Consider the following 24,981-nt stretch of genomic DNA (forward strand, 5'->3'; position numbering starts at 1 on the left):
AAAAGACTGATATAAATATCCATGGTACCGCTGAAAACGTCATCTTGTCCCGCAAAAAACAAGCCGCCATACAGCATCATCAGCAAAAAAATAAAAAAGTTATAGTCCTGAGAATAAAGCGATACCAAAATTATTATTTTTTCTATAAAATAGTTTTTATCGTATAAAAGCACCAAAACATAAAAAAATGATATAAATGAGGTATCGCTGTAATCGTACTGACCCGACGAATAAAACTGCTTTATCAATTTTACCAAACCCGGAACGGTATAAACGCCTCTCCCAAAAGAAATTCATGAATAGCAGGTTTTTGGTCATTCTGCCTCACAAAAATCGGAATAAAAAGCGATCAAAAACGGTCACGTGTCCGAAAATGTTACCAATAAAAACGTCAACTCGTCCCGCAAAAAACAAGACCTCACATGACTCTGTGGAGCAAATGTGGAAAAATTATAGGTCTCAAAATGTGGAGACGCAAAAACTTTTTTGCTATAAAAAGCGTCGCTGGTTTCACACTTCCGTTTTTGTCTGCAGCGTTTTTTGCACAAAAAAACGCATGCGTTTTTTCCCTATATTTAACATTGAAAACGCATGCGGTTTTTTTGTACGCGTTTGGTCGCGTTTTCAAACGCATGCGGTTTTTTTCTGCATGCGTTCATTTTCAGAAATACAACCTGCAGTATTTTCTTGCGTTTTTAAGCACATGCGTTTGTTTGCGTTAAAAACGCATGCATTTTTATCGACAAAAACAGAAAACACACTGAAAAGCCACCCACCACCATCAAGGTGATAAAGGGATCCAAACCCTAACCCTAACTCTACCCCTAACCTCACCCCTAACCGTTTAATGAACATTTTCTGACAGTCATAGTGCCACGTATTTCAGTGCCACGTATTTCAGTGCCACGTATTTCAGTGCCATGTATTTCAGTGCCACGTATCACGTATTTCAGTGCCACGTGTTTCAGTGCCACGTATTTCAGTGCCACGTATCACGTATTTCAGTGCCACATATTTTAGTACCACGTATTTCAGTTGCACGTATTTCAGTGCCACGTATTTCAGTGCCACGTATCACGTATTTCAGTGCCACGTGTTTCAGTGCCACGTATTTAAGTGCCACGTATCATATATTTCAGTGCCACGTATTTCAGTGCCACGTATTTCAGTGCCACATATTTCAGTGCCACGTATTTCAGTGCCACGTATTTAAGTGCCACGTATTTAAGTGCCACATATCACATATTTCAGTGCCACGTATTTCAGTGCCACGTATTTCAGTGCCACGTATTTCAGTGCCACGTATTTCAGTGCCACGTATTTCAGTGCCACGTATTTCAGTGCCACGTGTTTCAGTGCCACGTATTTAAGTGCCACGTATCACGTATTTCAGTGCCACGTATTTCAGTGCCACGTATTTCAGTGCCACGTATTTCAGTGCCACGTATTTCAGTGCCACGTATTTCAGTGCCACGTATTTCAGTCACGTTTAGGGTTAGGGGTAGGGTTAGGGTTAGGGCTAGGGTTGGAGGTAAAGTTAGGGTTGGGGCTAAAGTTAGGGTTGGGGCTAAAGTTAGGGTTAGGGTTTGGATTACATTTACGTTTGGATTAGGGTTGGGATTAGAATTATGGGTGTGTCAGGGCTAGGGGTGTGGTTAGGGTTACCGTTGGGATTAGGGTTAGGGGTGTGTTTGGGTTAGGGTTTCAGGTAGAATTGGGGGGTTTCCACTGTCCAGGCACATCAGGGGCTCTCCAAGCGCGACATGGCGTCCAATCTCAATTCCAGCCAATTCTGCGTTGAAAAAGTAAAACAGTGCTCCTTCCCTTCCGAGCTCTCCCGTGCGCCCAAAAAGGGGTTTACCCCAACATATGTGTTATCAGCGTACTCGGGACAAATTGAACAACAACTTCTGGGGTCCAAGTTCTCTTGTTATGCTTAGGAAAATAAAAATTTGGGGGGCTAAAAATCATTTTTGTGGGAAAAAAAATATGTTTTATTTTCACGGCTCTGCATTATAAACTGTAGTGAAACACTTGGGGGTTCAAAGTTCTCACAACACATCTAGATAAGTTCCTTGGGAGGTCTAGTTTCCAATATGGGGTCACTTGTGGGGGGTTTGTACTGTTTGGGTACATCAGGGGCTCTGCAAATGCAACGTGACGCCTGCAGACCAATCCATTTAAGGATGCATTCCAAATGGCGCTCCTTCCCTTCCGAGCTCTGTCATGCGCCCAAACAGTGGTTCCCCCCCACATATGGGGTATCAGCGTACTCAGGACAAATTGGAAAACAAATTTTGGGGTCCAATTTATTCTGTTACCCTTGTAAAAATACAAAGCTGGGGGCTAAAAAATCATTTTTGAGAAAAAAAAAAAAATTATTTTCACGGCTCTGCGTTATAATCTGTAGTGAAACACTTGGGGGTTCAAAGCTCTCAAAACACATCTAGATAAGTTCCTTAGGGGGTCTACTTTCCAAAATGGTGTCACTTGTAGGGAGTTTCAATGTTTAGGCACATCAGGGGCTCTCCAAACGCAACATGGCGTCCCATCTCAATTCTGCATTGAAAAGTCAAATGGCGCTCCTTCCCTTCCAAGCTCTGCCATGCGCCCAAACAATGGTTTACACCCACATATGGGGTATCAGCGTACTCAGGACAAATTGCACAACATTTTTTGGGGTCCAATTTCTTCTCTTACCCTTGGGAAAATAAAAAATTGGGGGCAAAAAGATCATTTTTGTGAAAAAATATGATTTTTTATTTTTACGGCTCTGCATTATAAACTTCTGTGAAGCACTTGGTGGGTCAAAGTGCTCACCACACATCTAGATAAGTTCCTTAGGGGGTCTACTTTCCAAAATGGTGTCACTTGTAGGGAGTTTCAATGTTTAGGCACATCAGGGGCTCTCCAAACGCAACATGGCGTCCCATCTCAATTCCAGTCAATTTTGCATTGAAAAGTCAAATGGCGCTCCTTCCCTTCCAAGCTCTGCCATGCGCCTAAACAATGGTTTACACCCACATATGGGGTATCATCGTACTCAGGACAAATTGTACAACAACTTTGGGGGTCCATTTTCTCCTGTTACCCTTGGTAAAATAAAACAAATTGGAGCTGAAATAAATTTTGTGTGAAAAAAAGTTAAATGTTCATTTTTATTTAAACATTCCAAAAATTCCTGTGAAACACCTGAAGGGTTAATAAACTTCTTGAATGTGGTTTTGAGCACCTTGAGGGGTGCAGTTTTTAGAATGGTGTCACACTTGAGTATTTTCTATCATATAGACCCCTCAAAATGACTTCAAATGAGATGTGGTCCCTAAAAAAAAATGGTGTTGTAAAAATGAGAAATTGCTGGTCAACTTTTAACCCTTATAACTCCGTCACAAAAAAAAATGTTGGTTCCAAAATTGTACTGATGTAAAGTAGACATGTGGGAAATGTTACTTATTAAGTATTTTGCGTGACATATGTCTGTGATTTAAGGGCACAAAAATTCAAAGTTGGAAAATTGCAAAATTTTCAAAATTTTCGCCAAATTTCCATTTTTTTCACAAATAAACGCAAGTTATATCGAATAAATTTTACCTTTAACATGAAGTACAATATGTCACGAGAAAACAATGTCAGAATCGCCAAGATCCGTCAAAGCGTTCCAGAGTTATAGCCTCATAAAGGGACAGTGGTCAGAATTGTAAAAATTGGCCCGGTCATTAACGTGCAAACCACCCTTGGGGGTGAAGGGGTTAATTGTGTGGTATGACATATTATTTCAAATCAATATTGTGAGCAAAGCTTTGCAAAACCAGACCGCCAACCTCATCACAGCAGCAGACATGATTGAAAAAACCCATGATTTTCTTAAGAAATTCAGGGAGAATGGTTTTGAAGGCTCTTTCCAAAGAGCAAAGAATATAGCAGAGGAAAATGGTGTGGACCCCATATTTAAGAGTACCTCACGTGTTAGAATTAAAAAACCCACTTTTAGCTATGAAGGACGGGATGAACCAATTGTGGATGCAAAGCAGAAATTTAAGGTTGAGTTCTTCAATGTGTTGGTGGATACTGCTTTAAATTCAATGGAGGAGCGTTTCCAGCAACTCAGTATTCATAATAAAAAATGGGGCTTTTTGTACGATATAAAGAGCCATGAATCACGGGAAGACTTGTTGGCACATAGTGTAGAACTGCAGAAGTCTCTGACTTATGGCAATAAGTCTGACATAAATGGTGCTGAACTTTCTGATGAATTCTGGCACATTCGGAATGTGCTCCCTGATGATGTTGAGACTCCGCTGCAGATACTTGGTTTCCTCACCAAAAATGAGTTTACAGAGCACTTTCCACAAACCTGGACTGCACTTCAGATTCTGTGCACCATCCCGATTTCTGTGGCCTCAGGAGAGCGCAGTTTTTCAAAACTTAAGCTCATTAAGACATATTTAAGGTCCACTATGACAGAGAGCAGGTTATCCTCACTTGCAGTCTTGTCAATTGAAAATGATGTGTTGGCATCTCTAGACTTAAATGAAACTATTGATGAGTTTGCCAAAGTAAAAGCACGGAAAGTTGCTTTTTAAATCAGTTTATGTAGCACGTTATTATGTTCTTGTTGTTGCTGGATTACAGTATAGTGCACTTTATTTTTATTTTTTTGTCTTGAAGGTTGAAAATTGTGCACATATTTAATGACAGTTTTTCTCATGTATGTTGCATATTTATTATATTATTTATATTTGATATTTTAAGATATTTTATTTAGTATTAAGGTGGATCAAAAGTCATAGAATGACTCTTGGTCCGCACGGCACCCGACCTGCTGCCACCCGTCCGGAACTCTTCTCCATGCTGGCCATCATCTCTGCACTCCGATTGGCTGTCAGCGTTGGGCTGACAGCCAATCAGAGTGCAGGGCGGTGTTTTGCCTTGCAGGCCGCCGCTCTGCACTCTGATTGGCTGTCAGCCCATATGGCTTTGGACCAAGCGTCATTTTTTCCTTTTGGTCCGCTTTAAAGCACTTTATAATTCCCGTTATTGCAATATTAGTGTTTCTTCAAGTGTTTTGCGGGGAAACACAAGTTTTCTAAGTAAACGTGTTGTTGTGAATATTAAAGAGTTATTGTTTTCTTTCAAAGTTTGGAGGGGGGGGGCGCCGTCCTGCAGTCTCGCACAGGGCGCCTTTTGGGCTAAGTCCGGCCCTGTCTGTATTCCTCCAGCTAGGGCCGTGGTCCATTAAGCTGCTATCTCAAATCAGTATTCCTTTTGATGGAGCCATGATGTCCTGGCTGCTGTTCTGTAGAGTCTCCTTGTAGAAGGATAGGGATCATTTTTATACCCAGAGCTGTCCTCCAGGCCATCATCCTCAGGTCAGGGGGAAGGTGGGAAGAGGTTAACTCTCATTGTTTGAGAAATTAGTCAATCTACATAGCTTGTCCTTCACTGTTTTCTGGTCATCAAGCTACAGGGACTTACACAATGGGTAAATAACATATTACCAAACATCGATTGTTCAATGATCCTGCGTCCCTGTCCTCCAAAGATAGCAACACAATAAACTGCAGAAGCTGATATAATAGGTAGACAGTAGCCAATCAACAATTCACAAACATCAATTCAAGAGTCAACATTCAGACTCATATGAACATTAGTCTATGTCGCCTGGCATACTGAAAATATAAGTGTAGCATAATTAAGAGAGTCATCACACTATGCAATACTTTTAACTAAAGTAGTGTCCAAAGTAGTTTTACTTTTAAAAAGCATCTTATTAAAGGGCAAGAATGAAAACTCAAATAAGGTAATTTCACTTTATTTATGAACAACACAAGTGTCTCTCTCTCTCTATATATACAAACACATACATACACACACACTTACTCTAGTTTCCCAGGAAAACGGTGCAGAATGTTCATCTTGCCAAGTAATATCCTACAATAGAAAAAAAGAATGGAATGTAAATATGCTGCCAACACGTTCACTACATTTTAGGCTCTGATCACATTGTTTTTTTTTAAATAATATTGCAAATTATGAAGTTGTAAAAAAATAATAATAATAATTTACGGATATACTTAAAATTTCCAAACTATGCAGATCAGGCAGATAGCCCCCCTTTCCATCAGCAGACTCTTACGCTACTGGAGGGGCCTGGTTTTCACAATAAACTGAGTCCAAAAGCCAAACACAATACTTTTTTACCTCTGTAGTGTAGAGTTTCAACTTTTTATATAAAAATATGTCTCCTTTATAGTTTGATATTTAGCAATTTGAAGTTTCAATTGCTTTATTTGGATTTTGAGACCATAACTCCTAGAATTATGTAATGTACTGATGGCTTCTGAAAGACTAGTTACTAAAACTGACTTTAGATAAGTTATAAAAAAAATATATTTGTGTTAGAGCATCTTTCATTTATATTATAAGGCTGCTCCAACTAAATTACAGAGCTCCTGATGTCATATCTAAATACAGACACACGGAAACACATAAATATAGGTTTACCCTACCATACTTTTGAACAGACATGAGGACAACCAGAAAAATGCACTCTCAATTCCTGTTTGTATTATTGTGGTGCCAAGCATGTAAGATAGGAAGCCGCAGAGGACGCCTAGTATACGCACTTAGGCTGCTGTCACACTAGAAGTATTTGGTCAGTATTTTACATCAGTATTTGTAAGCCAAAACCATGAATTGAACAATTAGAGGAAAAGTACAATAGAAACATATGCACCACTTCTGCATTTATCACCCACTCCTGGTTTTGGCTTACAAAGACTGATGTAAAATACTGACCAAATACTGCTAGTGTGACGGCAGCCTTAGGGTACCGTCTCACATTGGCACTTTGATCGCTACGACGGCACGATCCGTGACGTTCCAGCGATATCGTTACGATCTCGCTGTGTCTGACACGCTACTGCGATCAGGGACCCCGCTGAGAATCGTACGTCATAGCAGATCGTTTGAAACTTTATTTCGTCGCTGGATCTCCCGCTGTCATCGCTGCATCGGTGTGTGTGACACCGATCCAGCGATGCCTTCGCTTGTAACCAGGGTAAACATCAGGTTACTAAGCGCAGGGCCGCGCTTAGTAACCCGATGTTTACCCTGGTTACCATCGTAAATGTAAAAAAAACCAAACCGTACATACTCACATTCCGGTGTCCGTCAGGTCCCTGGCCGTCTGCTTCCCTGCACTGGCTGTGAGCGCCGGCCGCAAAGTCAAAGCAGAGCACAGCGGTGACATCACCGCTCTGCTTTGGCCGGCGCTTACACAGGATGCAGGAGGAGTGCAGGGAAGCGGATGCAGGCACCGGAATATGAGTATGTGTTTTTTTTATTTTACGTTTACGCTGGTAACCAGGGTAAACATCGGGTTACTAAGCGTGGCCCTGCGCTTAGTAACCCGATGTTTACCCTGGTTACCCGGGGACTTCGGCATCGTTGGTCGCTGGAGAGCTGTCTGTGTGACAGCTCCCCAGCGACCACACAACGACGCTGCAGCGATCACGGCCAGGTCGTATCGCTGGTCGTGATCGTTGGTAAATCGTTTTGTGTAACGGTACCCTTAGTCTGTGTCTCAGTATGGTGTGATAACACCGGTGATATGTTTCCGTTTAGCTACTTCTGCTTTACTTTTGCATAAAACATACTTAAATTATCTATTACATGTAAGTCTGGATTTATATTTGAGGGTTTATTTTAAGATTCAAAAATTATGACCTTCTGTACGTTATAAACAATTCTCTTATACTCGGACATTGAAAGATCAGACATTCCTATCAATTATGATGGCAACGTTATAAAATGTAAATAATGGACAAAAAAATCAATATACTTTTATTTAAAGCAGAGATCACTCCTCTTGTCAGGTTTTGTCCAAAACAAGGAGTATCTATTCATCATTTTTACTGACTTGTCCGGCATTGGGCTATGCTACCTCCTTCTGTGCGCAGCACCTCAATGAGCACCAGTGTTATCACTCTCTTAGGCCTTTCTGGTTGGCTCAGGTGGCAGCACATCGCCTCGACACTGCTAATCCAGGGTGCCTGTTCACACCCTCGACTCTGATGCTCCATGTTTCCTGTCCGCCCTCGGATGTGCTGTTCGTCGGCAGCTATCCATATTACTGGCTCTGCTGCTTCACATGCTGTCTAGCATACCCAGCTCTGTTGTTCCATGTGTCATCTGGCTTATCCAATACAGCTGTACCTCACTGCATCAATGCCTCAACTCCATGCTGCTCATTCAGCCCTATCTCTTAGGCCTCTTTCACACGTCCGGATAATTCCGGTACCGGAGAAATCAGTACCAGAGTTATCTGTGTCCGTGTGCTCAAGTGGCACATCAGTGTGGCACACGTGCGGCATCCGTGTGCCGCCTGAGGACCACACGGACTGTGCAGGAGAGACAGCGCTACAGTAAGCGCTGTCCCCCCCGCTGTGGTGCTGAAGGCGGCATTCATTTCTTCTCCCCCGCGGGAGAGAAGAGATGAATGATCAAGTTTTTTTTTCTTTTTTGTTAAAAATAAAGTTGCATGTGACCCCCGCCTCCCACCCCCAGTGCGCCGCCCGGCCCCTTGCAGAAGAAATACTCACCTAGTTCCCGCGATGTCTCCACTCTCCTCTCAGCGCTGGCCCCTTCTCCTGTGTGAGCGGTCATGTGGCACCGCTCATTACAGTGAGGAATATGCGCATAATCCTCACTGTAATGAGCGGTACCACGTGACCGCTCACACAGTAGAGGCTGCCAGCGCAGAGAGGAGACAGGAGACATGGCGGGAACTAGGTGAGAAACACGGACATGTCTCCGTGTTTTGCACACGGACACATGGTCTGTGAAAACACGGAGACATGTGCATAGACCCATTCATTTGAATGGGTCTACGTGTGTCAGTGTCTCCGGTACGTGAGAAAACTGTCACTACACGTACCGGAGACACTGACGTGTGAAAGAGGCCTTAGCGACTCCAACTCACCAGGTGAGGAATAAAAACTATAAAATGCTGCCCACAGTAAAGTTGAGACTTTTTACAATAGAAAGCTTGACATCCAGAGGTCTAGAAACAGAGATTGATAGGCAAATCCTGCTAATTGAATGGTAAAATTATTGCTATTATTTGTGATAATACAAAAAATGGAAAGCTAAAAACATTTTTTATTAATTAAATACATGTCCAGTAATTTGCATACACTGTACTAATTGTATATGTCACTGACATCTATATATCTACCTATTCTATGTGTATTTACTGTATGTAATCCATCTCTTCTATCCTGGTGGCTCCTGCTGCGATTTTACAGAACATGGCAGATGAATTACCGGCTTTTCTTCTATCTATGTAATATAAGTACATATATACAGTATATGTGTGTGTTACTGACATGTATATATCTACGGTATGTATTGTGTGTATATCGTATATCTATTCTATTCTAATTTGTCAGTGTGATTTTACTGTATGCGGCAGATGAATTACCGGCTTTTCAAAGGACACCGATGCATAAAAATCGAACAGCACTCACATGGTCCGAGTGCTGTGTGATTTTTTTCTCGCATCCATTGACTTGCATTGGGGAGTCTTGGCTGAGATATGCAGCAAATCTCAGCATGCATTTTTTTTCTCAGTCCGATTTCAGATGAGAAAAAACATCGCAGATGAGATGTAAGTCATTGAATAACATTGGTCCTAGTGCAATCCGATTATTGCACTCGCCGTTTTTCTCGCAAATGAGTATGAGCCATAAATCTGAGCAATGTTCTGAGTCTCCTACACTCAGTTTGAGAAAGTAGCTACAGGAGATGTTGTGTGCACCAACAATGCTGCAGAGTTTTCACATGTGCCAGAAAGGGAGATAAGTGTACAAAGTAGGATCCTTTAGGCTATAGTCACACGTCGTGTTTTCTTCAACATTTTTTAATGCTTGCTTTTTTTAATCCCATGCACACAGCTTAGTTTTTTCTCCTCAGTATTTTATGCTAAACGATGGTTCTTTCAGCATTTTTCACCAATTGACAGCAATGAGTACATGCAAAAAAACGCTGAAAAAATGCTGCAAAAACACAGGTATAAGGTTTTGCTTTGTTTTTAGTGCCAAAACCTGAAGAAGTTAAATCAGATTATTTTTTATGCACTAAACTTTATCACCATGTACAATAGACAAATGTACCCTGACAAAAACGTAGGAGAAAATGCAGCAAAAAATTTAACAAAAACGAAGCAAAAGCTGCTTTTTTTGAAGCAAGTTTCTTACTGCCAGGCGCCTAATCATCAGAGGCAGGATTACAATAAGGCCGGGATCACACATGCGAGAAACACGGCCGAGTCTCGCATGTTAATACCCGACACTGCCGCCGTCACTCAGGAGCGGAGCGTGCGGCTCCATGTATTGCTATGCGGCCCAGAGTGCCGGCGGCAGTGCCGGGTATTAACATGCGAGACTCGGCCGTGTTTCCCGCATGTGTGAACCCAGCCTAACTGGTAATACCTCTACATATAGATGATAACACAGGATCCCCCAATCACAACAAAGCTGATCCCGGTTTTCTCTCTCTTTTGAAATGACCTTTGCACAAACTCATTAGATGCATCAATACAAAAGATAGGGTTGTAGTCCATTCATTGTAGCTAATGTACATGTGGATTTCTTGAACCAATGTTAAAGCCTAAAACAAAAACAAAAGCTGCAAGATTTCAAATGTTTTTTTTAAATAAAAATTGTAGTATGGAAACATTAAATTGCCCAAATTAAAAAATAAAATAAAAATCTTTAACCAAAATGCAATTTTCTGATAACACATTCCCTTTAGGTTAAGGTCACACTGGGCGTTTTTGCAGCATTTTTTTATGCTTATTTTCAGCTTCAGTTTTACAGCACCAGCAAAGTCTATGAGATTTTGTCATCAGGATTTTGTGCTTTGCATGATTTTTGAACAATGGAGTAGGTCACTCCAATGAATGGTTGGTGAAAAAAAATCCTGAAAAACCCACCAAAACTGCAGGTATCGTCACCGCTCTTAGAATCGGGACGACTCCTATTGAAGGTAAGAACACTGGTCTATTCCTCTACTTATGGTTCTCGTACATATTGCAGGGGATACTTACTTATGGTGGACATTAGAAATACGAGGACATTAGATTCATGATCCCCCCTTCCTTCAGTTTTATTACCTTATATTTCCGAAGTGGATTTTTCCACCACTGTTCATTTTCTGCTATTGCCCAGCGCGTAGCGGTATATACTTAGATATATACCAGTTTAATACTAGGTATCGGGTTTTGCTGTGTTTTTTGTGTCAAAACCTGATTCTATAGAATAGGACTTTTTTCAACACAAAACTTTATAAGCATGCACAAAAGACAAATCTAGCATGACAAAACTGCTGCTGCAAAAAAAAGTATCAAAAATGCCACGTAAAATGCAAGAAAAACCAAGGAAAACATGCTGAAAAAATGTCTAGTGTGAGCCTACCCATAAGGAGAATTAGTACCTTTCAAGATCAACTAAATCCAAATTTTAAAAAAATGCATAGCCATTCTGGCATTAGTACTGGCCCAATATATACAAGAGATAGAATCACTATGTGTCTTCCTATAATCCTGAAAAGAACGACCTGGGTACAAACAAGACTTTGCCATCACAACCTCCCCTATATTACATTGTCCATCGCTGTTATTATACATCATCGGAAAGTCGATTCAAGGTGACAGGAGTATTTTAAGCTCAAGCACACAGAGGACATTGTATGAGCAAACCACAGTTCACTTTGATAATCCAAACTTAACCCCTTATACACAGGGCCAGTTTTAGACAAAGTGGGGTCCTAGGCAAAAATTTAAAGTGGGGGCCCCAAATGATAACATTGCACTGTGGCCCCCATATTTAGGGGCCTTATATCAGCCGACGGGTCTGCCACTATTAGCTGTACGCAGGGGCGTTGCTAGGGTCAGAAAAGATTGGGGGCCCAAGACAAAGAGTTGCCCCCAACCCCCTCTTAATTTTTTTTTTAACTCTTCAGATAAAACAGTGCTAACTCTCCGAGAACAGATAATGTAGTAGATGTCACCTGCAGTCCTATGTAACACCAGAGATAGAAGTGATAATTCTCTGAGAACAGATAATTTAGTATATATCACATGCAGTCCTATGTAACTCCACATGTAGCCATAGCGTTTCAGAGTAAGACTATGTTCACATGCAGCATTTTTTTCAGTAGCCAAAACCTTTTCTATTAGCAGTAAAAATGTTGCGTTCAAAACACATGTTTTCAGCTTGTTTTGTGGTGTTCTTCACACTTTTTTTTGGAGTGAGGATGTTTGTTTTGTCTACAGTATGTTTACGGCCACGTTCACACGTTAAGTGTTTGGTCAGTATTTCAAATCAGCATATGTAAGCCAAAACCAGGAGGGTGAGAAATACAGAAGTGGTGACGTGTTTCTCAGGGTATGTGCACACGTTGCGGATTATGCTGTGGATCTGCAGCAGTTTTCCATGCGTTGTACAGTACCATGTAAACGTATGGGAAACAAAATCCGCAGTGCACATGCTGCGGAAAATACCGAGCGGAAACGCTGTGTTGTATTCTCTGCAGCATGTCAATTCTTTGTGCGGATTCTGCAGCGTTTTACACCTGCTCCATAATAGGAATCCGCAGGGGTAAAAAACGCTGTTGAAAACCGCACAAAAACCGCTGTAATTCCACGATAAATCTGCGGTAAATCAGCAGGTAAAACGCAGGGCATTTTACCTGCAGATTTTTAGGAATCTGCGTGGAAAAATCCGCAGCAGATTCCGCAACATGTGCACATAGCCTCATTGTTCCACTGCTGTTTCTGCATTACAAATACTGATGTGAAATACTGAACATCTGAACGAGACCTAATAGTTTAATTCACCAAAACCACTTAAAAAATTGCAGTGAAAAATGCCGTTGCAATATCTGCAGCTTTTTTATTCTTTCATAGCTTTCTACGGGTGAAAACACACTGAAAGAAGTGACGCACTACAGATTTAAAAAGTGCTACAGTTCTGAAATCCAGTCAGAAAAAAAAACAAGCGCCTGCAGGAGATTTCGGAAATCTCCTATGTTTTGCTGGCACTTTGAAAAGCAGCTTTTCGCCGCCATGTTCATATGCAGAATTTTTGCAGCTTTTTCTTCTGCAAATAAGACGTTTACAGCATTTTACAGCACAAGCAATAACTGAGATTTTCAGAAATCTCCTGCACACCCTTTTATTTTCTCCTGACTTAATTTCACAACTGCAGCGTTTTTTAGATCTGCAGCGTGTCACTTCTTTCAGCAATTTTTTTCACCCGTAGAAAGCAATGAAAAAGTAAAAAAAATGCTGCAAATGTTGCAACGTTGTTTTTCGCTGCGTTTTTTGTGAATAACACTAACTTTATTAAACATGTACTGTAGACAAAATGCATACTGTAAAAAAAAAAAAAACAGCAAAAGCTCTAAGGGTATGTGCACACAATCAGTAAACGCTGCAGGTCGGCTGCTCTGTACTTGTACAGCGTCCAACCCGCAGCGGCCACATGTTACAGTATAGTGGATGGGATTTCAAGAAATTCCATCTCTACTATGCGTGCACTGACACCCACACCTCACCCGCAGAGACGGACATGTTGCGCGTCTGTCCAGGCTGCAGCATGTCAATTTATATGGCGTAGACACGAGTCTCCGCAAGAGAAATCTCACCCCAGCAATGTATAGGACGCAGGGATTCTGCACAGATCAATGAACACACGCGGAATCACCTGTGTTCAAAAGATGGCAGCACTTTGGACACCGTACATGTCCGCTGTATCCAAAGGGCTGCCATTTCCGGATCCTCTGCACATACCCTAAAAAATGGGTGTTTTGAAAGCAGTGTTTTACTGCCAAGAGAGCAAGTTTTGGCTGCAAAAAAAATGCACCAAAACCGCTGATTCCTATGCACACCTGTACTATATGTGTATGGTTTACCCTTATTGTTTCACGTGGGAATTCATTTATTTCTATATAATAAATACCCTGATTCAGCAGACAATATTCCTGTCTTGTGTCATCCAGACAGTAGTGACAGCAGGTCGCCCTGTCAGATTAAGAGCAGTGATTCAGTGACTGGTCAGAGCCTATGCTGATCCCTGCTGTATGTGACTGTGAAACCTGATCCTACAGCAATCAGCACAGAGCTCCGGGACCACATGAGTTAATCACTGCACTGAGGGGGTCTCAAGGGGGGTTTGGGAGGGACATTCCAGAACAACAGAGCAATGCACAGCATTATTCACTGCTGTACACCCTCTGGGCACTTCATACAGGGGCTGCAGAGGCAGGGGGCCCCCTTTCTAGGTGGGGGCCCCAGGCGTCTCCTTGTGCCAAACACCGGCCCTGCTTATACATCATATATATCAAGCCAATTTTGTTGTTTAAAGACAACAGTAATTTTTTTACACTGTCATATGCAGAAATCCATTACTTTTTTTTTCTGATGTCGCTGTGTAAAAGCTTGGTGTTTGTTTTGCAGGAGGCGTAGTTTTAAATGGCATTATATTGATGGGTATATAAGTTATTGATTAGCTTTTATTACCTTTCTGTGGGAAGGAAACTGCAGTTCCATTGGCGTTTTTTGAACTTTAAAAAGTAATCTTTGTTTTAATTATTTTTTCATGTAAATCAAATGTGCATGTAAACATAAGAAACTTTGTAATATATCTTGTTAGAGAAATCTTTTTTTCTCCCCCCAGGACTGATCATTCATTCTCAAAAGTCTTAATTCAGGGGTAAAATGTGTCGAGTGAGTACAGACTTTCCCATTAGGCCGGTTTCTCACGTCAGTGTCTCCGGTACGTGTAGTAACAGTTTTCTCACGTACAAAAGACACTGACACACGTAGACCCATTCAAATGAATGGGTCTGTGGACATGTCAGTGTGTTTCCACGGACCGTGTGTCCGTGTGCAAAACACACAGACATGTCCGTTTTCACCCGGACACACAGGTCGCAAAACGTGCCACACACGTGCACACGGAGAACAGTGTACACGGTCCTCTGTGTGCACGGATGGTGGCCGGGGAAGTAGCGCTACTGTAAGCCGCTGTTCCCAGGTGGCTGGTGCTGATCGCGGCTTTCATCCATTCACCCCTGCTCTGCCAGCGAGCAGGGGAGAATGAATGAATGAATGAAAAACCCGACGTGGGGACCCCCTATGTTTTTAAACCAACCAGGCTGGTAAGGAGCCATGAATATGGGCCCCCCCAGCCTAAAAACAGCAGCCCGCAGCTGCCCAGAAAAGGCGCATCTATTAGATGCGCCAGTTTTGGAGCTTTGCCTGGTTCTTCCCACTTGCCCTGTAGCGGTGGCAAGTGGGGTAATGGGGGGGTTAATGTCACCTTCCTATTGTAAGGTGACATTAAGCCCAGCTTAGTAATGGGTAGGTGTCAATAAGACACCTATCCACTACTAATGCTATAGTTAGTAAAGGGTTAAATAAAAACCACACAGTAAGAATAAAGTATTTTATTGAAATCATGCACCACACAATTTTGCCATCTTTATTGTACTGGTAATCCAAGCGACGCCCTCCAACTCCTGTAAAAAAATAAATAAACGAACAATATACCCATACCAGTCTGGCGTTCAGTCAGTCCCACGCCGTAATCCATATCTAGAGGATAGACAGTTTATAACCGGGAGCGGTGCTAATGCGACAGGCCGGCTTTAAACTACTGGGGAATGAATGATACACAGCGGGCACAGGCTCAGTAACTAGCGGTGACGTCACTGAGTCTGTGCTCGCTGCCGGCATGAACTCCTGTGACCTCAGGACCATGGAATGCAAGTAATGAGGTCACTGTGACAGAGCTTGAACTGCCATGACCTCATCACTTGCATTCTCCCACGGTCCTGAGGTCACAGGAGTTCCTGCCAGCAGCACAGACTCAGTGACGTCACCACTAGTTACTGAGCTTGTGCCCGCTGCGTATCATTCATTCATTCTCTTCTGCTCACGTTGCTCGCTGGCAGAGCAGGGGAGAAGGGATAACAGCCGCGTTCAGCACCAGCCGCCGGGGAACAGAACTTACAGTAGCGACACTTCCCCAGTGGCCTTTCGTGTGGTACTGATGCGGCACACGGTTGACACACGAGTGCCGCACGTAATACACACACGGACACTGATATCTCCGGTACCAGTTTTTCCGGTACCAGAAATATCAGGACGTGTGAAACCGGCCTTACTGAGATAGGAGATGGCAGTTAGTGCTCATAAAACCCTATGGAGACTTGTAACTGTCGTTTCAGGAGAACTTTTCTGTCTCTAAGGCCGGAGTCACACTAACATTGAATATGGACGAGTGCTATGCGATAAAAAATGGCATAGCACTCAGACCAGTATTCATCTATGGGGAAGCTCACTTCACCGTATTTTTTCTCGGCCGTTTTCAGTGTGCGAGTGAAATCACAGCATGCTACGATTGTCACCGACACTCGGCCGAGTCTCGGCTCACTCGCACCCATATAAGCCTATGGGTGCGAGTGAGACAGCGCACATCACTCAGATATTATCCGAGTGATGTGCGATATACGCTGACCCAGGCAATGGAGGAGATGGAGAAATTCATCTCTCCGCCTCCTCCGTAGTTGTGCTCTGATCCTCTCTGTGCGAGCTCGGAGCACAGACACACGACACTCGGCTCCCGCTCGCAGCAGAGCAGGAGCCGAGGGTCATTAGCATATTGCATTTGATGTGACTCCAGCCTAACAATTCCCTCCATAGAATTTTAAAAGCATCAATCTCCTATCTCTGCAATGACAAAATCTGTTTTCACTGAATATAGATTGTACAGCTTTAACCATGAAATGAGAGTGAAAAATCAGTCCAGAAGGAGAAAGATTGCAAAGATGCTGATTTTCATGTCTATTACTGATTTATGAAATAAAATCTAAAACGCCAGTTAACCTTTAAATGTACACCAATCGTTATTTGTCGTAATCACTATGTTAACAATAAGGGTGGGTACAATTAAGACAAATATATATTTTTTTAAGTTTTACCACCAGGTTTTTTATTCTTCAAAAGCCATGGAGGGAATCATGGTCGCCATATTAGAAAAAATTGTGACCTTTTCATTTGTTTTAAAAAGTAGACAGAAGTTTAGAGCAAATCCATGACTACTGGTGATTTTATTTTCTGTCCAGGATAAGCTAAATTGATTAACCCCTTCCTAGTTTGAGACGAAGGGTGCCATTCAGTTGTCATGGCAGCTGAGAGCCCCTTAGGCGATGTGGCCACAATCCAGAAGCAGCGCATGTTTGATGCCTCCAATGTGCTGCCATCTATTGAATGCAGGTGAATCCTCTGTGATGACTGAACTATGCGGATTTACAGCATCCAATACATTCTACCGATTACATTTCTATTGCAGCGACTAGCATCCCCACAAGAAAAATTGTCATGCTGCGGTCCTGAAAGACGCACCACATGTCAGTGTCCTCGGGAGATCCGCAGGCACACATACACGCATAGTGGACATGGGATTTCTAGAAGTCCCATCCACTGTGCTGTAACATCTGGCCGCTGCGGGTTTGACACTGCATAAATGCACAGAGTCAAACCAACAGCAGTTCCTGATCATGGGCACATACCCTTTGCCCGATGGCTGGGTTTTATACAGGTCCTTCTCAAAAAATTAGCATATAGTGTTAAATTTCATTATTTACCATAATGTAATGATTACAATTAAACTTTCATATATTATAGATTCATTATCCACCAACTGAAATTTGTCAGGTCTTTTATTGTTTTAATACTGATGATTTTGGCCTACAACTCCTGATAACCCAAAAAACCTGTCTCAATAAATTAGCATATCAAGAAAAGGTCCTCTAAACGACCTATTACCCTAATCTTCTGAATCAACTAATTAACTCTAAACACATGCAAAAGATACCTGAGGCTTTTAAAAACTCCCTGCCTGGTTCATTACTCAAAACCCCCATCATGGGTAAGACTAGCGACCTGACAGATGTCAAGAAGGCCATCATTGACACCCTCAAGCAAGAGGGTAAGACCCAGAAAGAAATTTCTCAACAAATAGGCTGTTCCCAGAGTGCTGTATCAAGGCACCTCAATGGTAAGTCTGTTGGAAGGAAACAATGTGGCAGAAAACGCTGTACAACGAGAAGAGGTGACCGGACCCTGAGGAAGATTGTGGAGAAGGACCGATTCCAGACCTTGGGGAACCTGAGGAAGCAGTGGACTGAGTCTGGTGTGGAAACATCCAGAGCCACCGTGCACAGGCGTGTGCAGGAAATGGGCTACAGGTGCCGCATTCCCCAGGTAAAGCCACTTTTGAACCAGAAACAGCGGCAGAAGCGCCTGACCTGGGCTACAGAGAAGCAGCACTGGACTGTTGCTAAGTGGTCCCAAGTACTTTTTTCTGATGAAAGCAAATTTTGCATGTCATTCGGAAATCAAGGTGCCAGAGTCTGGAGGAAGACTGGGGAGAAGGAAATGCCAAAATGCCTGAAGTCCAGTGTCAAGTACCCACAGTCAGTGATGGTGTGGGGTGCCATGTCAGCTGCTGGTGTTGGTCCACTGTGTTTCATCAAGGGCAGGGTCAATGCAGCTAGCTATCAGGAGATTTTGGAGCACTTCATGCTTCCATCGGCTGAAATGCTTTATGGAGATGAAGATTTCATTTTTCAGCACGACCTGGCACCTGCTCACAGTGCCAAAACCACTGGTAAATGGTTTACTGACCATGGTATTACTGTGCTCAATTGGCCTGCCAACTCTCCTGACCTGAACCCCATAGAGAATCTGTGGGATGTTGTGAAGAGAAAGTTGAGAGACGCAAGACTCAACACGCTGGATGAGCTTAAGGCCGCTATTGAAGCATCCTAGGCCTCCATAACATCTCAGCAGTGTCACAGGCTGATTGCCTCCATGCCACGCCGCATTGAAGCAGTCATTTCTGCCAAAGGATTCCCGACCAAGTATTGAGTGCATAACTGAACATTATTATTTGATGGTTTTTTTGTTTGTTATTAAAAAACACTTTTATTTGATTGGACGGGTGAAATATGCTAATTTATTGAGACAGGTTTTTTGGGTTATCAGGAGTTGTAGGCCAAAATCATCAGTATTAAAACAATAAAAGACCTGACAAATTTCAGATGGTGGATAATGAATCTATAATATATGAAAGTTTAATTGTAATCATTACATTATGGTAAATAATGAAATTTAACACTATATGCTAATTTTTTGAGAAGGACCTGTAGAAGGTTGTTTTGACTATACTCTATACTGCAATACTGTAGTAGTGTGTAGGACTGTAAAATTGCACAGCAAAGATCAAGCATTTGTAGGTTCAAATCCACTAAGAAATATATATGGTAACAACGTTTTTAAAAATATTAAACTTTTTTTTAATCACTATTTGAATTAAGCACATATAAATCATTGATTAATTTTAAGGATTTTTGGACTGCATTCAAAAATTATTCAACAGATTCTTATGAGTTGAGTGCCAAATTTTATTTTCATTCATTGTTTGGCTTGGGAACCTACTTGAGCACCATCACAGCTGTGCCACGATATATACTTTTTTACTCTATGTGACTACAGACATCGGAATTCTCACATTGAGTGCACAGAAAGGATTTTCCAGTCCCGGCGAAGGGAGTGGGTGGTCATGTGACCTCAATTATGGAATATGCTTACTCGCTCAATACACTTGCATCTAGTCGGCACGTGTCCATATGTATGCAAATCACATACCTGTGATCACACGTCCATCAGTCCCGGCACCAGAGAATCATCACAGTGCGCATTGTGCATGATGTGAGGATTCACAATTCTACAGTCATATAGCGTGGCTGCAGACTTGTAGCTTGAAGAGGGTGTCAATTACTTTTTCATTGCTGACCTATCCTTAGGATAAATCATCACTGTTTGATCGGCCACCGGGCATCCTCGCTGATCAGCTATCAGTGTCGTGCCAGCAGCCGGAAATACTCACTTGTGGAGCTGCTCCGTCCTCTGATAGTGGCCTCCGCCGGTTACTGCACATCCACATCCTATTCAAATCAATAGGAAACGGATGTGTAGCATCCTGTGGTGGCCACTAGCAGAACATGGCCAGCTCCGCAAAAAAGTATTAATAGCCACCAGTCGCCAACAGCTAATCGGTGGGGGTGCTGGGTGTCTGACCCCAATCGATCAGACATTGATGACTATCTTCTTTTTTTTATGTAAACCATAATGAGATCTGATAATTGCGTATTTGGTGTATTTGGTGTAGTTATTATACCAAAGGATTGTTGTCTGTCAGTAATTACCTAACCAGCAATCCATTAGGTGGACCAGACCTTTTGATATGAAAATATAGATCAAATGCAGATATACATCAAGAAAACAGAAAATACTTGGTATCTTCGTTAAAAATTATTTTGATAATTTTATTGATAATCCATTAAAAAATCGTCAAAGCAGGAAAGCGATACATGTTGACATGTAAGTGTTACAATTAAGACTGCCAAGTTGAAATGTGTCAACATGTATCAATGTCCTGCTATGACTATTTTTCCAGGGCTGTGGAGTCGGCAAGCCAAACTTCCGATTTCCCTGATTACCAACTCTGACTCCATAGCACTGCCTCACTACTGAGCTTGTAAAGCAGTAATGTGGAGTTGGAGAGTCAGAGTCGGTGTTCATTTTGGTGGAGTTGGTATAAAATGGACCAACTCCGACTTCTAAAATATATAATACATTGGGCGTTCAGTAGTTCAATGCAGGATGTGCTGTAAATGTTTTCATAAGAATTTGGGAAAATTATGAAATGTCCTATAAATGTCTGTTCTGTTCCTGATCTAAGGATCTCGGGTTTAGTTGAGATGAATCTGTGCTGCACTTTATGTACATGCTCAGTAGTGAGGCAGTGCTGTGGGGTCGGAGTGGAGATGAATCTGTGCTGCACTTTATGTACATGCTCAGTAGTGAGGCAGTGCTGTGGAGTCTGAAGTCAGGGAAATTGAAGAGTCAGAGGTTTGGCTTAGGGACTCCACAGCCCAGAGTGCAGCACAGATTCATCTCAACTAAAAGCCGAAATCATTAGATCAGGAACAGAACAGACATTTATATGCCATTTCATAACTTTCCCAAATTCTTATGGAAACATTTACAGCACATCCTGCATTGTACTGCTGTGCAAGATTAAAATAAGCTGATTGACAAGCTGGTGTATACCGGAGGAGGAAAAGCCTCAAACAACTGGACGCGTTTGGAACACGTGTAGTGTTCTTGGAAACTGAAGACTAAGAACACTACACGTGTTCAAAACGCGTCCAGTTGTTTAAGGCTTTTCCTCCTCCGGTATACACTGGCTTGTCAATCAGTTTATTTTAATCTTGTTCAATAAAGAATCTTTTTAATTGTATTCCGGAGCTGGATATCTTCGTTCTTATGTGCAAGTGCCAAGCGTCAAGCAGAGACGTTTATCCATGCTCAGATCAAAACTCATGGGCTATGAGACTTATCTTCATGTGGGTGAGCTGAATTCATATTGTTTTCATTGTACTGCTGTACCCAATTTATAATATATTATAGGAGTCCACAACTCCAAAACCAGGGATTTTTTAATTGATTATCAATAAAATTATCAAAGAAATTTGAATGGAGATACCAAGTTTTTTTTATTTTCTTGAAGTATATTTGCCCACTCTGGCCGACAGGCTTTCTGGATCTCTGTAACTTCACAAGCGGTGAGGAAGACATCGACCTGGTGAGTTATAATCCTTTGAATTATCAAACACAGATGCCCAATATAGATGTTTCTTTTATTACATTTTTTTTTTATTTCATTTCCACATTGTACTTGTTCCGTAATGTTATGAGTTGTCTGTTTTCATCCATTTTTCTTAACATTTTAGGATTTTAGGTGGTGGTTATGGTTGCAATTGATTTTTATATATTTCTTCAAATAAATCATTGGATTTTACAGTGCCACACAATCACATCATGGGGTGACAGAAGGAGCCGTCTCCCTCAGTCATAATATATAGATGCTTCAGATGCTACTGAACTGAACCGATACTGTTATCTGAAAAATATAGTCACGGTAAACGGTATGTGTATTCTTCTTATTATTTATATTCTGCCAACTCCTTCTCCCATGTCAGCCAACATAATATAGGACCCTCTAATCATTTTATACCCCCCTAACGTGGCAGGTTGATGACCACTTTGAGTAGGTGAAAGTGAAATGTTGTGGATGGGTTAAATCTGTGTCTGAATGCCATATTTACTTCTGGTAATGTCCATAAGACTATGGGTAGCCTCAGGGCCAAGACAAGGGGTAGGCGGATGCTTAGGGCTCCACCTCAGGTGAAGAAGCAAGGGGCGCGCATTATTAAAGGAAAAAAAAAATTGAATGAATCTTCAACCCCAGTGTTGTGCGCTGGTTTCTTATTAACCTGTTGCGCGCTGCTACTGCCTATGTCACCACAGGAGAGTGCCGTCGGTCCTGGCAACTCTCAGATCTGCTTGATGCCACTTATGCCCCGAGGGCTGGCACCGCCGGGCGCAGATTGACTACTCTTCACTTCTGAAGCGGTGTTCAGCAGTGATCCTAGCCTACTTGTTGGTGGTTTCCATCTAGCAACAGGTTATTCCTGTGCTGCAAGAGTAAAAATAAGTTAGAGATGAAGCAAATATACTGGCTATTACCTTGTGCACTCAGGGCTGATCAGTGGCATAGAGGGCGGCCACGATGATCTGTGCAGTCGCCCACCTGATCGCTCACAGCATTACCCACTTTTGGAACATGGTCATTATGGATGATCATTTAAAAATATATAAAAATAAGGCCCTGTTCATACGGTCATCAAGAATTCTACCTGGAAGCATATGACAGATCTGTCATTTTATGGGGTGTAATAAGAGTGTAAAGCCTATCTAAGTAATGAGTGCAGACTTTCCAGGCCTATTACTAATGATGGCGCCAACGTTATGAAGCCTCATATTGCCATGTAAACATGATGTAGTTTGTCCCATAATATTTGTATTATAAGCAGAGCCAGTAGTCAGACATGTCCCCACCTCTGTCACCATGGGCCCCCCAACACTGTGACATCAGGCCAGAAGGTACAGGCAGCTTACTGTCCCAACCCCAGTGACATTCTATAATCATCTGATCCCTCCAAAATATTACATCCCCTTCACTTGTCTGTGGTTTCCTCTTCTGAATACTACGGTGAAATACTGTGGATTTTACGTGGGGACAATGTGTGACCACAGCCATGACTAGTGTCCATGGGGTCTCTGTGGTGCCCACCTCCCTGGCACAGCACTTACCTCCTCCCCAAAGTGCACCACCTTCTGTCCGGTCTGGGTCTTGAGCACCGGGTAACAGGGCACGGACTCGGTGTGGCCGGGGCTCCGGTGCAGGGCATATCTCTTCTCCAGCTCCGGGTCCACCATGCTCTTGTCTATGGCTTCCTCCTGCTCCTTGGGCTGCATCTTCTCCCAGTGAGCACCATAGCGCTCCCGCACCCGCTCCTTGTCCTGCATGATCTTCTTCGCCATGGAGTTCAGGGAGGAAAAATAGGCAAATCTGTTCCTCTCCTTCTCGTCCAGGGGTCGGTTCCCCGACACCGAGATCCGGGCTGCGGCTATTGCCGCCGCCATAGAAGCCATGTCCTGTGTCCTTTGTGTGGGCTGTGTCCCTGACAGCCTGCAGCTCGACTGGCACCGAGCAGACGGAGCAGCAGCCCTCAGCCCTCCTCCCTCAGCCCTCCTCCCTCAGCCCTCCTCCCTCAGCCCTCCTCCCTCAGCCCTCCTCCCTCAGTCCTCCTCCCTCAGCTCCTGTACATTCTGCAGGCACAGTCACTTCCTTTATTCTCCTTCCCTCCTCCTCCCTCCACAGACACACGCCAGCCTCCATGTCTCCTTATATGTGGCTTCCTCTGGGCTCAGCACTGCCCTTCTCCAGCCTCCTGGTGCCAGTCTGTTCTGCCCCCATTACTTCAGAAGCAAATATCATCATCACCTACAAATTTTGCTGGAGAAGTAGTGTAAGGCCATGTTCACACCTTCAGTATTTGGTCAATAGTTTACCTCAGTATTTGTAAGCCGCCGGGGTAACACTACCGTAGAATATGGACGAGTGCTATGCGAGAAAACATCGCACTCGGACCAGTGTTATTCTATGGGGCAGCTCACATCACCGTATTTTTTCTAAGGTGTATTCGACGTGCGTGTAAAATTGCAGCATGCTGTGATTGTACACGTATATCGTCCAAGACTCGGCAACACCAATGCAAGCCTAAGGGTGCGAGAAAAACGCAGACGCCACACGGACCATCCATCTAGCTTGTGGCAAATACGCACACATTTTCCTCATTTCAGCCCTTTGAGCAATTTCATTCAATGGTGAAAATCAGTGAGAAATGTAAAGCCATGCGCATGTCACACGGATACATAGGTGTGAGAAAATCGCATCATCACATTGCAAATGCATTACACACGGATGACCATACGGAGAACACTTGTGCGACTCTCGGCAGGGAGACTCACACTGATTTTTCCATACGTTCAGGCTAAGTGCACACGTCGCAGAATTGCCACGGTAATTTCCGTGGCAATTCTGCAACTCCTGCCGCGGGTATATCGCATGCGGAATTGGCATGCATATTCCTGCTAAAAACTAGCATTTTGCAAGCATAGCTAGCAGAATGCTAGCGTTTTCCAAGCGATCTGTAGCATCGCTTGGAAAACTGACAGGTTGGTCACACTTGTCAAACATAGTGTTTGACAAGTGTGACCAACTTTTTACTATTGCTGCTGCCTATGCAGTATCAATAGTAAAAGATATAATGTTGAAAAGATATAATGTTAAAAAAAATAAAAAAAATGATTATTCTCACCTTCCGAAGGCAGCCGATCTCCTAAGCGGCTTCCGTTCCTATAGATGCTTTGCGTGC

General features: G+C 42.7%; 1 protein-coding gene across 1 annotated transcript in view; it reads right to left on the reverse strand.

Annotated features, from left to right (window-relative positions):
- C2H1orf198 (chromosome 2 C1orf198 homolog) overlaps positions 1-23,869 on the reverse strand; it is a 64,502-nt gene extending 40,633 nt beyond the window's left edge. Inside the window, exons 1-2 of the mRNA XM_077283040.1 lie at positions 23,354-23,869; positions 5,881-5,931 (exon numbers count right to left, since the gene is read on the reverse strand). Of these exons, the coding sequence (XP_077139155.1) occupies positions 5,881-5,931; positions 23,354-23,695 (393 nt within the window). The 5' untranslated portion in view covers positions 23,696-23,869. The remainder of the gene's footprint in view (positions 1-5,880; positions 5,932-23,353) is intronic.
- Positions 23,870-24,981: the final 1,112 nt, after the last annotated feature.

Source organism: Ranitomeya variabilis, chromosome 2 (genome assembly GCF_051348905.1).
Source record: "Ranitomeya variabilis isolate aRanVar5 chromosome 2, aRanVar5.hap1, whole genome shotgun sequence".
NCBI lineage: Eukaryota > Metazoa > Chordata > Amphibia > Anura > Dendrobatidae > Ranitomeya > Ranitomeya variabilis.